The 14,279-nt window shown below is 41.4% G+C and overlaps 3 protein-coding genes across 4 annotated transcripts; 1 reads left to right on the top strand and 2 right to left on the bottom strand.

Annotated features, from left to right (window-relative positions):
* Positions 1-663: 663 nt before the first annotated feature.
* LOC104769572 (E3 ubiquitin-protein ligase KEG) lies at positions 664-10,029 on the bottom strand. Of its 2 annotated transcripts, none has more exons than XM_010493811.3 (16): positions 8,930-10,029; positions 7,764-8,117; positions 7,449-7,679; positions 7,142-7,270; positions 6,705-7,041; positions 6,391-6,548; positions 5,894-6,051; positions 5,436-5,557; positions 5,017-5,151; positions 4,227-4,351; positions 3,916-4,020; positions 3,604-3,837; positions 3,061-3,394; positions 2,786-2,974; positions 2,347-2,652; positions 664-2,236 (listed from the first exon to the last, which is right to left on the bottom strand). In XM_010493811.3, the coding sequence occupies exons 1-16, from the start codon at positions 9,670-9,672 to the stop codon at positions 1,016-1,018; spliced, it is 4,881 nt and encodes a 1,626-aa protein (XP_010492113.1). In that variant the 5' UTR covers positions 9,673-10,029; the 3' UTR covers positions 664-1,015. The 2 variants fall into 2 exon arrangements, with proteins under 2 accessions (XP_010492113.1, XP_010492114.1); XM_010493812.3 differs by having other exon boundaries at positions 5,436-5,554; positions 8,930-10,028.
* A 265-nt stretch (positions 10,030-10,294) lies between these two features.
* LOC104769569 (leucine aminopeptidase) lies at positions 10,295-13,429 on the top strand. Its single transcript, XM_010493809.3, has 4 exons — positions 10,295-11,772; positions 11,929-12,162; positions 12,249-12,575; positions 12,954-13,429. Exons 1-4 carry the CDS (start codon positions 10,777-10,779, stop codon positions 13,245-13,247), a joined length of 1,851 nt encoding a protein of 616 aa, XP_010492111.1. The 5' UTR covers positions 10,295-10,776; the 3' UTR covers positions 13,248-13,429.
* On the bottom strand, positions 13,287-14,095 carry LOC104769571 (large ribosomal subunit protein uL10c). Its single transcript, XM_010493810.3, has one exon. The coding sequence runs from the start codon at positions 14,093-14,095 to the stop codon at positions 13,433-13,435; it is 663 nt and encodes a 220-aa protein (XP_010492112.1). The 3' UTR covers positions 13,287-13,432.
* Between the last annotated feature and the right edge of the window lie 184 nt (positions 14,096-14,279).

Genomic DNA, 14,279 nt, shown 5'->3' with positions numbered 1-14,279 from the left:
CTTTTTACATCTTTTGCATGCCAAGTATGGATGTTAGGATGTGCTACAAGTAGGTAGACTGGTCGAGCCTCTCCCTGGACAGAGCTACCTTTTTGGCCCATGATAACATCTGTAATGGCTAGGAAAACACACATACTTCGTTCTGAATCTGTAGATATAATTTGCAGGATTTGTTGGGAGAATACGAGTTCAAGAGCAAGAGTCACCAAGACGAGTTTAGCCCTGATGGTGTATGTAAAGCGGCAATGTACGCACTGTATGTGAAAGAAGAGCTGGAGTCATGGCCAGAACATGAATTGAGAACTCGAACATGGCTCACAGTTCCTGAGGCACTAGAGAAATGTAGGCACACATGGATGAAATATGCCTTGGAAGAAGGCTTCTGTAAATGGTACCAGGACAAGGACATCTCTTCGTTCTACCATTCATTTTTTTCAACATAGGAATTTTGTTCTCCTTGTTCCTTTTTTTTGCTATATTATGTGAAGTTCATTGTTTACTTGAACAATACTATATAGAACGTGAGGACTGACGAGAAACGAAAAAAAGTTCATAGCTCAGTATTTAAAGTATAGTTTTAAGGACAGGGTCGTTTCTTGTGCACATCCGACTTACTTCCCAATGCTTTTGTTCCTCAAACAGTAATATTATAGGCTAAGCTCATTCAAAAAGACATGTTAATACTACTAACGAAAGCTGTCCGTACATGCGATTCATTATTTTATACAAAAAGAAAGAAAAAAACATATAAACAAAAAGAGACCTGAGATCTGAAAGTGGTGTCTAGACATAATACTGATGATACACCCTAAATATCTCCTACCACTCTATAGTTTAACTTTATTAACAAAAATATTAATAAATCATCATGAGAGATAGATATAAGATATAGATTACCGGACCTGTTGGCACAAGGGCTTTGTGAGCTTTTATGTCTTATAATGGACAGAGCAGCCTCATGCATCGCCTAATGACCAATCTTCCAGATTCAAAACATAATCATACATTGGGAGATTCAGCCAGAAGTTTCATCTAGAACGATATCTGCAGGATCACCAATCCATGGCCGCCCTTCTCTCCAGAGGAATTTTATTCTCAGTTTCCCATTTGCATCCACTCCCACAACATGTCCTTTACTTGCATGGGTCTCCATTCCCCAACCCCACCGAGGTGTAACCAGCCCATCCTTTATCTTAACCCGGTCTCCAATTCTGAATGGTCTTATACGTTCCAGTTCTCCGGCTTTGCATAGCCATAGCCTGTCTAGGAAACAGAAAGATACCCATAAGTCTCCATCCTCCATTCTGTGAACCACCCCTATGCTAGAAGGATTGACCTCTCCCCACTGGTAAGTGGGTGTTGTGATGCTCGCCTTAACCCTAACCCAGTCCCCAATCCTGAGCTCTTCTTCTTCTATGGTTTCCACTTCTGATGGGTCAAGCATCCACGTTTTAGAACCGGCTGGTGTGTATATCCGTAGCTTACCATCCGCATCAATGGCTGCTATGGTTCCTATACTCCCATGGCTATGACCTGACCACCCAAACCTAGGCTGTTTCACTGCCAGTTTGACCCGAGTTTTTTGTCCAACCACAAGCTTCTTTGCTTTCTCTAGGTGCGAAGAGGAGCCCGCCCATCTTTCTTGCTCGCCACAAAACGAAACGGAAGTCGTACCATCCCATTCGTCTCCCTCATATCCTACTCCATGCACTACACCAACACTTCCTGGTCCAGCGGATTTCCAACTAGGAGCACCTTCTCTAAGTTTTACCCATTTTCCAACCTCAAACATAGGTTCCACTTCCAAGTCTGCTGGATCTCCTCTCCACAACCCAGGCAATCCGAAGAAAGCAACCCTTACCTCTGCATCAGCATGAACAGTGGTTATGATGCCTCGTGAATCGGGCTTGGCTCCTCTCCAACCCCATCTTGGTTCTGTTAAACCCTTCTGGAAGTGCACAAACTGGCCCACTTTGAGAGCTGGAATCTTCTCTAAATCTGTGTAGTGAGTACTCCATCTTCCTTTCCGGAAACAACAAGCCAACTCTAAGTAACCTGTTTCCTGTATGCTATGAACGACAGCAATACTCTCCCTTCCTACACTAAACCAATCATAGCTTGGTCTGTTTCCCAGGCTTGGCTTTGAGCGCACCCAATCACCGACTTCAAAACCTGAGAGCAGCTCTGCATCTCCAGGTGAGACTCTCCACAATGTCTGTCTACCAGTCACCTGTGCCTACAAGAAAACAAAAACAATCCAACCCTCGATATTAAATGAATGCTGAAAAACAAAAACTAAGGAGAGCCCAATCAATCGAGGGGAAATGATCCATTTCAGAAACTTACACTCAGAGTCCCATCCATGTCGATTCTCATTATTTTACCAATAGTTGCTGGAGTCTCATTTGACCATCCAAGTCGTGGTTGGGTAATAGATGGAGTCATATGAATCTCTTCTCCCACATGAAAGGGTACAACCTTTTCAACATCTGTCACAGAACATGAAAAAGGCTTGCTCCTAAAACAGAAAGCTATACCCACATCACCATCCTCGTCTAAGCTGTGCATAACGCCAATACTGTTTCGAGTAATGTCCTCCCATCCATATTTCGGGGAAGACACAGAAGCCTTCACTCTGACCCAGTCGCCAACCTGCTCGTGGTACAAAGCTCAGTGTTAAAAGAATCAAAGCTCTTGACAAGCTGCACATCTAACTGAGATGCATTTTAAGAAAAGACAATCAAATATCCTCATCCTTGTGACTCCCAGAGAAAACCAGCTTTACCTTGAAATCATCAATCTTTTCCATGTCCGAAGGATCTGCCTGCCACGGAATAGGTCGGTTCGGTATTTCAATTATAAGGAGACCATCATTCTCTATTTCACTAATTTTGCCAACACTGTGATGGGTCTCCCCACCCCAAGCATATCGAGGTTCGGCAACTGACCGCTTTACGCACACCCGATCACCAATCTATAATATTAAGAAAACTGTTGGGTTGAACTTCTGATATGAAAGTATGAACTGTCTGTAAGAAATTTACAAAATAAACATATTACCCTAAAGGGAGCAACAGGTTCAACTTCCTCGGGTTCACAATGCCAGGGATTTGGAAGATAACTTAACTCCACAAGGAGGCTGCTATCTGGCCTTACACAATAAACAATCCCCATACTCCCTGGGACCACAGATCCAAAACCATGTTTTGCTGAGGTCAGATTCTGACGGATACGGACCCAATCCCCGACTTTGAACTCTTCCACGCGTTCCATTTCGGCAGGATCAGCTTTCCAGCCTCGAGATGCTCCAGGAAAACCAACTCGTAAGATCCCATCCTCATCAACACATAAGACAGTACCGACACTATCACGTGATTGGCCACGCCAACCAAACCTAAAATAGAATCAATCAACACCATATATGGTTATGACTTTGGTAAATAAGTTACACCATAATTTCTAACAGCTACGGCTCCAACTTGACCATTTTGGCAGAATTAGAACTAGAAAAGACAAAGAGGAAGCTTTTACATAGTAGAAAATGTTTCATCCAAGATATCAGGCCTAGGAAATGTGTATACTACACGGAGAGTACTAACAAACCTTGGCTCTTTGACATCTGCTCTGAGTCTTACATGCTGGCCCCTGTCCAACGGAATCAGCTTAACAACTTCATTTGCCAACACACGAGCTTCCCCAGAACAAAATGCGACAATCATGTCCTCCTTCTCGAGAATGGTTTGCACAAACCCAACACTCTTAGGCTTAGCACCTTGCCATCCATGTAAGGGTGTTGTTATGCCTCTCTTGAACTTCACCCAATCCCCTACCTCATAGCTGAGAATTTAAAATCAGCGTAAGATAACTGAGAAAAGAGGTGCATATCAGCAGAAAGATTTAAGAAGTTGTCCTCACATTGTAGGTGATAAATGAACTCCCCTTTTTAATAGTGCCTCCATCAGATCCTCCGAAATCCATTCTCTTGGAAGGGCTTCTAAAAAGTCACGTACTGTCTTGCCACTGTTATTCAATATTTATACAAATTATATAAAGTATGATCACAGGAAGAAAAGGGTAATGACAATTCAAAACGCTAGCTTCTAAAGTAAATTTTGTGTGAGTGGATTTAACAACCCCGGACAGGAAACTAACATTACCACAGCTTAATGAATATACACCTTTGTTTCAATATATAATATTTGTAGTAGCATCAAATTAGTGCTTGCCTGTGGTTTCTGACGTCCACGGCAGCATCAGGACTTCTAAGCATCACAATTAACCAATCAAGGTTTTCACGTATCATCTTTGCTGCATCTGCTGCTATATGGAATGCGTTGTCTCCTTCATCATCCTATAATAATGAAAACAGAAAAAATAAGTAAAAACAGCACATCTTGGAAGCCAGCTCTGACTGCACCAATGTGGAACCTACAAACATTAGATGCACAAAGCTTTGCCACTACTTATGCAAAAAACATATATTCTGAGCCATAGTACTTATATCAAACATTAGTTAACATAGACGAAAGATGTGATGATTGTAAACTAAAACAAACTTATTTTCTATTACCTACAGTATATTAAAAGAACTGATCATCATTACCACAACAATAAGAAACAATAGACCCAAAGAACCAGTCGTATTTATATCAACAAGTCAACATTTTCGTCCAGATTGACTAGAGACTCGAGCAATAGCATATCATTAAGTTTAGCATCTTCATGACAAAAGAATAAAGCTAGTATATATATACAAAACATACGTTAATGACTGTATATTCAACTAGCTGATCATCATTATGCAGGACCAAATGAAGGTTCATATTAACAAATTTCAAGTAAGAAACCAACCAAAGAAAGAAATACAAGTAAAAGTTCTAGCCTTAGGATATGTTAAACTTAGCACTCCTAATTTTCAATACAAGGGCTCCACGACAAAAAGAAATATAGTCTTGGCAATAAAGGAGAGTGTCGATGACAAATAACTCATTAAACCTAGGGAACCTGCAATATTACCTGTATATTGCAGTCGGAACCAGACTCCAAAAGTAGGCTAACACAGGAGTTCGCGCCTCTGGCCAAAGCCATATGAAGAGGAATTGTATTGTGAACATTGCGGATGTTCGCATTCACACCAGCATCTAGAATGACCTATCAAATTATAATGGATGATATAAGTAAAATGTATGTAACTCTATCAACGCACAAGATATTTGGCACACTAGTCTTCGTTATTTTCTCTCAATAACTACCACTATAAATTTCGATTTACACCATATAATATTTACTTCTTTGAAAGGCAAAGCATTCAACTCTTGCATTTAAGTGTATGGTGCTCCATAACAGCATATCTATCAACACAGATAAAACATAATACTATTTTTTATCTTTAAAACATCAACGTTAATACGTTATTTGGTAGGAATACAACTTACTCTCACAAGTTCCACATTGTTAGCCATAGCAGCAGTATGCAACGCTGTCCGCCCATGCTGAGAATCTTGCGCAGTCGGATCTGCCCCAGCTGCAAGCAATATCTGAACCAGTTCTCTACCTTCTGCAGCAGCATACATGCTAAGTAAACTGATTTATATAATAAAACGAACAAAGACAGAACATCCAAAAAAATTTCAACATGTGACTGGTCTTTTAGATTTGCTACATAAAAATCATTGAAATGTGCTTCAAACATTTCTTATCTTATAGATATGACAGTAATCATTCTATCTCACAATTAAAGGATCTGTAGAAGTCCTCATAAAAGATCAGATAGACATAACACAAAAGTCTTATTCGCTAAATTTGCCATCGCAACAACGCACAGAACGAGAATAGAGGACATGGATACACGGAAGCAATTTACCAAAAAAAAGATATTTTTTTTTATCATTACCCTTTTCATGATCTTTCTTTATAGAAGCAGCCATACACAGAGCAGTGCCAACTGGACTTGGGATATTAATTGCTTGAGAAATTTCTTCTGGAGTGGAAACTTCCACCCATCTCTTGATAACAGCAACATTCCATGTTGCTACACACATATGTAGCGGTCTGAAACAAACATAAAAGTATAAAGATCTATAGCATAAACAACAGAAACACAGATTTACAAAATGAAATATGTTTTCCTAAGAAAGAAGAGAACCATAAATAATATCACATATAAATCAGCTTTAAGGTCATTATGACTTATCCAAATAGGTTAACATAACGGACATGTTTAAGCACATACAATGCAACTAATCAAGATAAGATCTAGCATAGATGCAGAATAGGAGTATCAGAACTATGAAACAAAACCAAATAGAACTGGCTTTAAAACGGCCCTATCAGTGCCAGATCTTACGGTGCCGTCTACCTAGTATAGAAAGAATTCAGGTCTGTACTTACGTCAAGCACTTAGCATTTGAAACAGCCATTGATCTAGAGCCCCCATTTTCCAATATAACAATGGCACAATCTGTGTATTTCTTCGCAATAGCTCGATGAAGCACAGTTTCACCTTCATCATCCACTGCATTTGGATCAGCTCCAGCTACCATCAATTCCTATTAACAGTATCAATAAGCAGAAAGTAATTATTAACATGATAATAGATACAAGTCTTGCATCACATCTGATATACTTCACATAAGTGGAAAATTTGTGATCCTGTGGTAGAAGCTTTAAAATGACTGATAGCTTCCTCAGGAATAGAGACTTACACGCATACAATCAGGTTGGCCATGGTAAGAACACACATGAGCTACAGATGGGCCAGATCCTTCTCGCAGTCTGGACCTAACGTTAGCCCCCTTTTTTATGAGAACATGAACACATTGTGGAGACCCAGCTGCTAAAGCAAAGACAAGAGGAGGATCCCCATCTTTGTCCACAATATCTACACTCGCCTCCCCATACTCCAATATAGCCTCCACAAGTTCAGCACTGCCACGTCTGCAAGCCAAGTGAAGAGCAGATTGACCATCAGCGTTTTGCGCCTCTAATAGAGATCGCACAGAGCTTCCACCGCCTCCAGCTGCAGCCTTTGCTAGTATATTTCTACTCCAAAACAAAAACCAAACAAACGTTATTTGAGAATAGGTTGTTTATAGCTAGTCAGAATCGAAAGGAATAACTTAGATTCCTAACAGATACCAACCTTACACCCTCAAAGTCTCCTTCCAAAACAACCCGATGTAGGTTGTTAGGGTTATCCTGAAAGACCCCTATGTTGTTAGTAGGGCGAGTTGCTTCTACAATGTTTACTTCACATATTTTGGTAATCCCACTACATCATACATGGTTCATAAAATTGTTAGGCGAAAGAATATAGACATGACGACACAAACAATCTCAGTTACTAATGCTAATATTAATTTTTAACACAAGTGAAAGAGTCTTCTTTAGAAGCAATGAAAACAGGGAGACCATAAAATAAAGTAATCTTAGAGACTTAAAACTCTTACTTATCAGGACTTGCTGAAGGGCTACGTGGTATCTCTTGTAGATGACGAAGAAATGTAGCAAGCATGGCATTAAAGGTTGGTCTTTTCGACGGTTTAAACTGAAGACATTCACCAATCATTTTCCATAGTTCTCGAGGAATTCCCACACCCACTATGCGTTCATATTGTGGTGGTACTTTTCGGGCTTTCACAACAGCTTGAAAAATCTCTTCTCTACTAAGACCATCCCACCTGTAAAATTAAGTGATAGTTAGCACAATGGCGGACACACACAAAACACAAATGAAATATCCACTAGGAAGAGGCTTCACATACGGTGTGGACCCAGTGCACATCTCTACTAACGTACAACCAAAACTCCATGCATCCGACTCTGGAGATACACCACTTGCATCCTCCCAAAAAAGTTTTTTCACTGGCCCCCAAGCCTCTGGTGCAGTGTAGTGTGGACTGAGTGTTACACAGTCCGTGTATAGCGTGAGCTTTGAGGAATCATACTCTGGTCGAGTTTTCTGGCATGTTGGCTTCTTTAGGATGGGAGCGAGCCCATAATCAGAAACCACAGCATTGCCATTTGCATCCAAAAGAAGATTGGAAGGTTTTATATTCATACATATAACACCTGCTGCATGGAGTTCTGCAACCCCTCGAGCAACATCAGCCCCATATCTACATTTGGTATAAATTTTAACATCACAACAAGAGCAATGGAATAATACATATGTTGGTCACTGAAGGAATATTCTAAGTTGAAAACTTAAAACAACATGAGCACGACATGAAAGGATAATACAAAATACTAATTTACTCATTAGTGCAACAGAAAATGGGGGGAAAGACAAACGAATAAATTGGAGGTAATCTTAGAACCCATACAACAATTCACACAATTTTTGCATGATTTGATATGTCAGTTCTTTCAAAAATCATTTCTGGCCATCGACTTCAGAAGGAAGCATGATAATGCAAAAGAGCTTTCTGAGAGATATCTTGCAAACGTAGGCCTTCCATAGCAAACGTCTATTACCATATGAACATTCATACTAAACGGGGAACATTCCAATTGCTAAATAAATATGCCAACAGCCCATTTATTAGCATATGATACCACCATGGAGATATCTTCCAATTAGAAGACTCAAGGCTTCCACTACTAAAAAGGTAAGGACTAGGACAAAAAAAAAGGTTTGGTCTACTAACAGATGAAAAGTGGCTGCAGCTAGTAAGAGAATCAGAGTGCTCGGCACCAGAACATACAAATGTAAAGCCATCTTAGCAGATTCTCCGAAAATGACACCAGGTTTTAGTTGCCTTTTTTCACTAAAATCTACGCACTTCCTATATATATCTAACAGCAATGTCGGACTTACTCCAGTAGTGTGAAACAGGCAATCAAAGATCGAAACTTTAAGCACAGAAATGATGACAGTAGAAGGCAGAGATTAGGCAAAACAGAAGTAAAAGAGAAGGCAAAGAGGAACCTTAAAATCTGCTCCAAAGTGAGCCTGCCTTCATTGCGTTGCATCTCAGACTGAACAGACCCATAACACCTATCCATCAAAAGACAAAGAGACCCCTCCATCTTCACAACCCCATGGAAAGTACAAACATTCCTACACCACATGGACGCTCTCCGCAAGCTCTCAAGCTGTCCCTGCATCCAATCTACATCCATATCCTCAGTCAAAGTCATCTTTTTCACCGCCACACGGTGCTTACACCTCCCACCACCGCCTGCAACAGTAGCATCCCACATCTCAACACCTCCGAAACCACCACCACTGCTCTCTTCCCCAATCTGCCTACCCAGCTTCATCTCCGGGTGAGCTCCAACCTCGATCACAGGACCACAAGAGCTATTAATCGAGCTGGAGGCAAGAAACCCGCGGGCAGAGCGAGCTCTATCCTCATCGCTACCATCGTCCTCGTCGTCTTCATCCTCATCGTCGGTGTAATCGCAATCGAAGTTAGCGCCGCCGGAAGCGGCGTGGATGAGAGCAAGCATAGCGTAGTTCTTGCGCAAGCCCTGGACAGAGTTACCAACAACAGACACGTGGCGACAACGGGGACAAGTGAGGGTAGTGTCGGAAGAAGTAGAGAACATCTTGGAAAGACAATCTTTGCAGAAGCCATGGCCGCATTGAAGCAATAGAGGAACTCTCTCGTCTTCGTTATACCGCGTGTGGCACACGGAACAACAAGGCACCTTCACTCTCCCAACCATTTTGAGAGCTCCCCAAAATAAAATAAAAAAGAGAAACCCCTAAAATTTAGGTCGCGAGATCAGAAGATGAGTAAAGGAAGGAGTGAAAGGCCAAAATCAGTTTTGAGAGTTCGTTTCTCTTTTTTAGAACATATCGAAATAAAAGAACAAAAGTCTTTTAATTATTAAAGTCGATCCAGATCAAGACGAGAAGAACAGATCCATGGAAGAGAGTTAGATCAAAATTGGCTGGGAAAATCAGACACGAACAAAGAAAAAAAAAAAAAAAAATTGTAAGAAAATGTGAAAAAGGTTCTTCTTCAGGGTTTTATAGGATCATTTTTATTTTTATTTTTACAATTTTTCTTTGTTGTTATTGTTTTTGTTTTTTTTTTTTTTAATAATATATAATTTGGGTCTGGTTCGTCGGTTTTGACCGGTTGGTTGATTGGTGCCGTAAGCAGTTGAGCACGAACCCGTTCTCTGACTCTTCTTCTCAAAAGTAATCGTCAACCATCAGGCACCCTTTTTTTTTTTTAACTTGGTAAAACTTAAATGGCTAACTGGCTGGTCCAACAAGAAAAACAAATCTATGCATAACAATGAACTACTAATAAGTAGATTATGTTATCTCGTAAGTCGTAAACATAACAATGTGAACATCCTTTGACCGAGATTAACATCTTTCATTTCACATTAATGTTTCCATCATCACCTTTTTTTGTCATTTAGATTTCTCACAGATACAAAGAAGATGACCCCGTTAAAGCCCACAAATACAGGGCCCTAAGCCCAATAGAGCGATCGATAGTTATTAACACTCGGCAGTAGCAATCTCAGATCCTCATCATTGGTTTAAGTGGTTTTGGTTCATCTAACTTTTGGGTTTAGCATATTTAATCGCTGTTTACGGTTTTAACTTTATGCTCTAATGATTCTCCATTACCCAAATTATTCTCAAAACATAAACTAAAGTAACAATTTCTTTCTTTAATTTTATTTTGTTGTTCTCCCGCTTTATGCTCTCTCTCGTCTTCTCCACCTCTCTAACTGCCCCTTTTCCCTCAAACCCTAAGCGAAGCGTACTGTTAATCCAAAGCTTTTTTTTGCACTCTTTCATCAGCCATGGCACCCATTGATCCACACTCATTCACCGATTCTTCTCATCCTCTCACCACGCATGTCGCTCTCTCTCTCTACCTCGATTTCAACTCCTCAATCATCCATGGCTCCGCTCTCCTCACTCTCTCCTCCGCTTTCTCCGGCGAACTCTCTCTTGATACTCGCTCCATTTCAATCGATACGGTTCTCGATCCTCTCACTCTCGCCTCTCTTCCTCACCGCGTCTCCGCCACACCCGATCCAATTCGAGGCACACAAGTAATCGTTGTCCTCTCCGGTCAGTCTTCTGTGCTAATCGTCTACTCCACTTCGCCTTCCGCTTCAGCTCTCCAGTGGCTATCTCCGCTTCAAACCTTCTCCAAATCTCATCCTTATGTCTACACTCAGTGTCAAGCGATTCACGCCAGATCCATTTTCCCTTGCCAGGACACTCCCGCCGCGAGGATCCGCTACGACGTCGTTATGAACATACCTAATTCGCTCTCTGCCGTCATGTCAGCTCGCCACGTCCGCCGTAGGCTTCCGGTTCCTGAGGAGGCTAAACATCTCGAGGCAGGGTCACTGGGATCGTCACTGTGGTCTGGTGAGGATAGAGTCGTGGAAGAGTTTGCTATGGAACAGCCTATTCCGCCTTATCTTTTTGCGTTCGCCGTAGGTGAGTTAGGGTTTAGGGAAGTTGGACCTAGGACTCGGGTATACGCAGAGTCTGCCGCCGTTGAGGTTCTAGATGCGGCGGCACTTGAGTTTGCAGGAACTGAGGATATGATCAAGCAAGGGGAGATGCTGTTTGGTGATTACGAGTGGGAGAGATTTGACTTGTTGGTGCTTCCTCCGAGTTTTCCTTATGGAGGGATGGAGAATCCAAGGATGACTTTCCTGACGCCTACTGTGATCAAAGGAGACTCCTCTGGGGCTCAAGTTGTAGCTCACGAGCTTGCACATAGCTGGACTGGGAACTTGATCACCAACATCAACAATGAACATTTCTGGTTGAATGAGGTATTTTCTTGATTAGCTCTTCTAAATTCCTATCTCAGCTTGTGTTTCAGGAGAGGAAAAAATTGTCCTGTGCTTAGGATGTGTAACTGTGTGTCTGATTTGAGAGTCTGCATTGTTGATGGGAAAAGGCTTATTTTTGATTGTTCATGGCAATAGGGATTCACAACTTACGCAGAGAGGAGAATTGTGGAGGTTGTACAAGGCGCAGATATAGCTACTTTGAACATGGGCATTGGTTGGAGGGGTTTGACTGATGAAATGGAACGATTTAAAGACAACTTGGAGTGCACTAAACTGTGGAACAACCAAGAAGGTGTTGATCCAGATGACGTATATTCTCAGGTTCCGTATGAAAAAGGATTCCAATTTGTCCTGCGAATTGAACGTCAGGTTAGTTGAATTGCCACCTCTACTTGAGTGCTTTCTTTATGTAATCTTTACAAGCGTGGTCACCTATTTACTGGAAAAACTTTCAGATTGGAAGGACTGCTTTTGATGAATTCCTCAAGAAATACATTGCTACTTTTAAGTTCAAGTCCATCGATACCAATACATTTCTTGAATTCCTGAAAGCAAACATCCCTGGAATAGAGAAAGAGATCAACCTACAGCTGTGGACTGAGGGAGTTGGTATACCAGAAGATGCATATGAACCAGTCTCAACCATTTACACAAAAATCATATCCCTGGCAAAAGAGTTTAAGGAAGGAAGGATGCCAAGTGAAGATGAGGTTGCTGAGTGGAACGGACAGGAATGGGAGCTGTACTTGGAGAATCTTCCTAAATCATGTGAACCTTCCCAGGTACTTTTTACACTTCTTTCTTCCTCTAAGATAACGGAAAGATGTTAGGTGTGTTGTTAGACTTAGGTTAAACGAGTTGATAAGCTTTCATAAGGAAGAGAAAAAGGCCTAACTTAACAGTCAATTAGACTCAATAGTTACTATTGGATTACTGTTGGGGCAGTGTATGGTTGCGGTTTTGGCTTTGGGAGAGTTAGTGGTTGTGGATATCAGTTTTGGCTTTGTTAGAGTTAGGAAATCTCTTCAACTATCTGTCTTTCTGAGGATGTAATCTTGTTGTCTTGTATGTAATTGAGAATGCAGGATCAATCAAGGAAGGATTGGGAATCAGGTTCCAAAACCTATGACTAACACATGTTTGCTTATTGGGTGATTCAGGTTATGGCCTTGGACAAGCGGTACAGACTAGCAGAATCAAAGGACTACGAAGTGAAGGTGTCGTTTCTGCAACTTGCAATCGCATCAAAGTGCAGAGAGTACCATGGGGAAGTGGAGAAAGCTCTAAAAGCGGTAGGAAGGATGAAGTACCTGCGTCCTCTCTTCACTGCTCTGGCACAAACTGGTGGAACAGAAGAGAAGCAACTCGCGAAGCAGGTGTTTGCAGAAGCTCGAGAAACTTACCACCCCATAGCTCAGGGAGTGGTTGAGTCAATCCTCTCTAAGTACATCTAAACAAAACCCTTTTTGTTATTAGCTTGAGAGAGCAGTCCAAGAAAAAACAACATTTCAATAAAACCCAGTGACTGTAATAACAATTCGTGCTTCTGAGTCATAAACAAAATGAATGTGCCTTGCCTTGTTGATACATTACATTCTCCAAAAGAAAAGATTAGTACAAGCTTACTTATAATAAACTATTATGCATTGCTCTCATCCTCCAACTTCTTGATATAAGCCTTAAGCACCATGATAACCTCAATAGCCGGTGCTTGTAAAGTAGAGACGAGATTAATGGCCGGAGATTGCAGAGCGCCGAGCAGCTTAGCGTAGACCTCAGCACGAGTAGGCATGGTCTCGAGAACTTTGAAATTGTCAGGAGCGTAGAACTTACCTTCGAAGACGGCACCAGCAAAGTCATTGTCTTCAAGCTTGCGTTCCTTCTGGAAGCTCCGGTAAGGTTTGATGGCGGAAGGGATTTCATCAGTCTGAACGAAAAGCCAAGCGTTCATGCCTTTCATACAAGGCTTGAGAGCTTCCCATTTGGTACCTTCAATGGCTTTGAAGACCAGAGTGTTCTTGGCTACGATGAGCTTCGTAGTGTCAGGGAGAGTTCTACGGAGGTCTTGAAACTGCTTGACGGTTAGGCCTTTGTAGTTGATGGCTGCGAGGAGATGGCAGTTCTCGAGATGGGACTTGACGGCTTCGACTGTCTCTTCCTTTTTGTTACGAGACACGGCGGATCTGATGACCGGGAGGCGAGGGTAGTTTGGGGAATTCGAGGTTTTGGGTGTTACGGTTGAGATTCGCTTGTGGCAGAGGGGAGACAAGGAAGACGAGAAGGAGAGAAGAGCCACTTCCATTTTTTGAAGACGAGGAGGAAGGATACTGTGCTGCTGCTGCTTCTGTGTGTGGAGGGAGAAGAGAAGATAGAGAGATGAACAAACAACAACGCAATCCACTCAGCAAATATTTTTTTTTTTTTTTTTGTCTTCTTATTACTATTATTATATAATTTATTAAATGTAAAAATTCATAGGTTTAATA

This window comes from Camelina sativa, chromosome 20 (assembly GCF_030686135.1).
Source record: "Camelina sativa cultivar CO46 ecotype springtype chromosome 20, ASM3068613v1".
NCBI lineage: Eukaryota > Viridiplantae > Streptophyta > Magnoliopsida > Brassicales > Brassicaceae > Camelina > Camelina sativa.
Note: the sequence above shows the minus strand (reverse complement) of the source record. Positions and strands in the feature narration are given on the sequence as shown.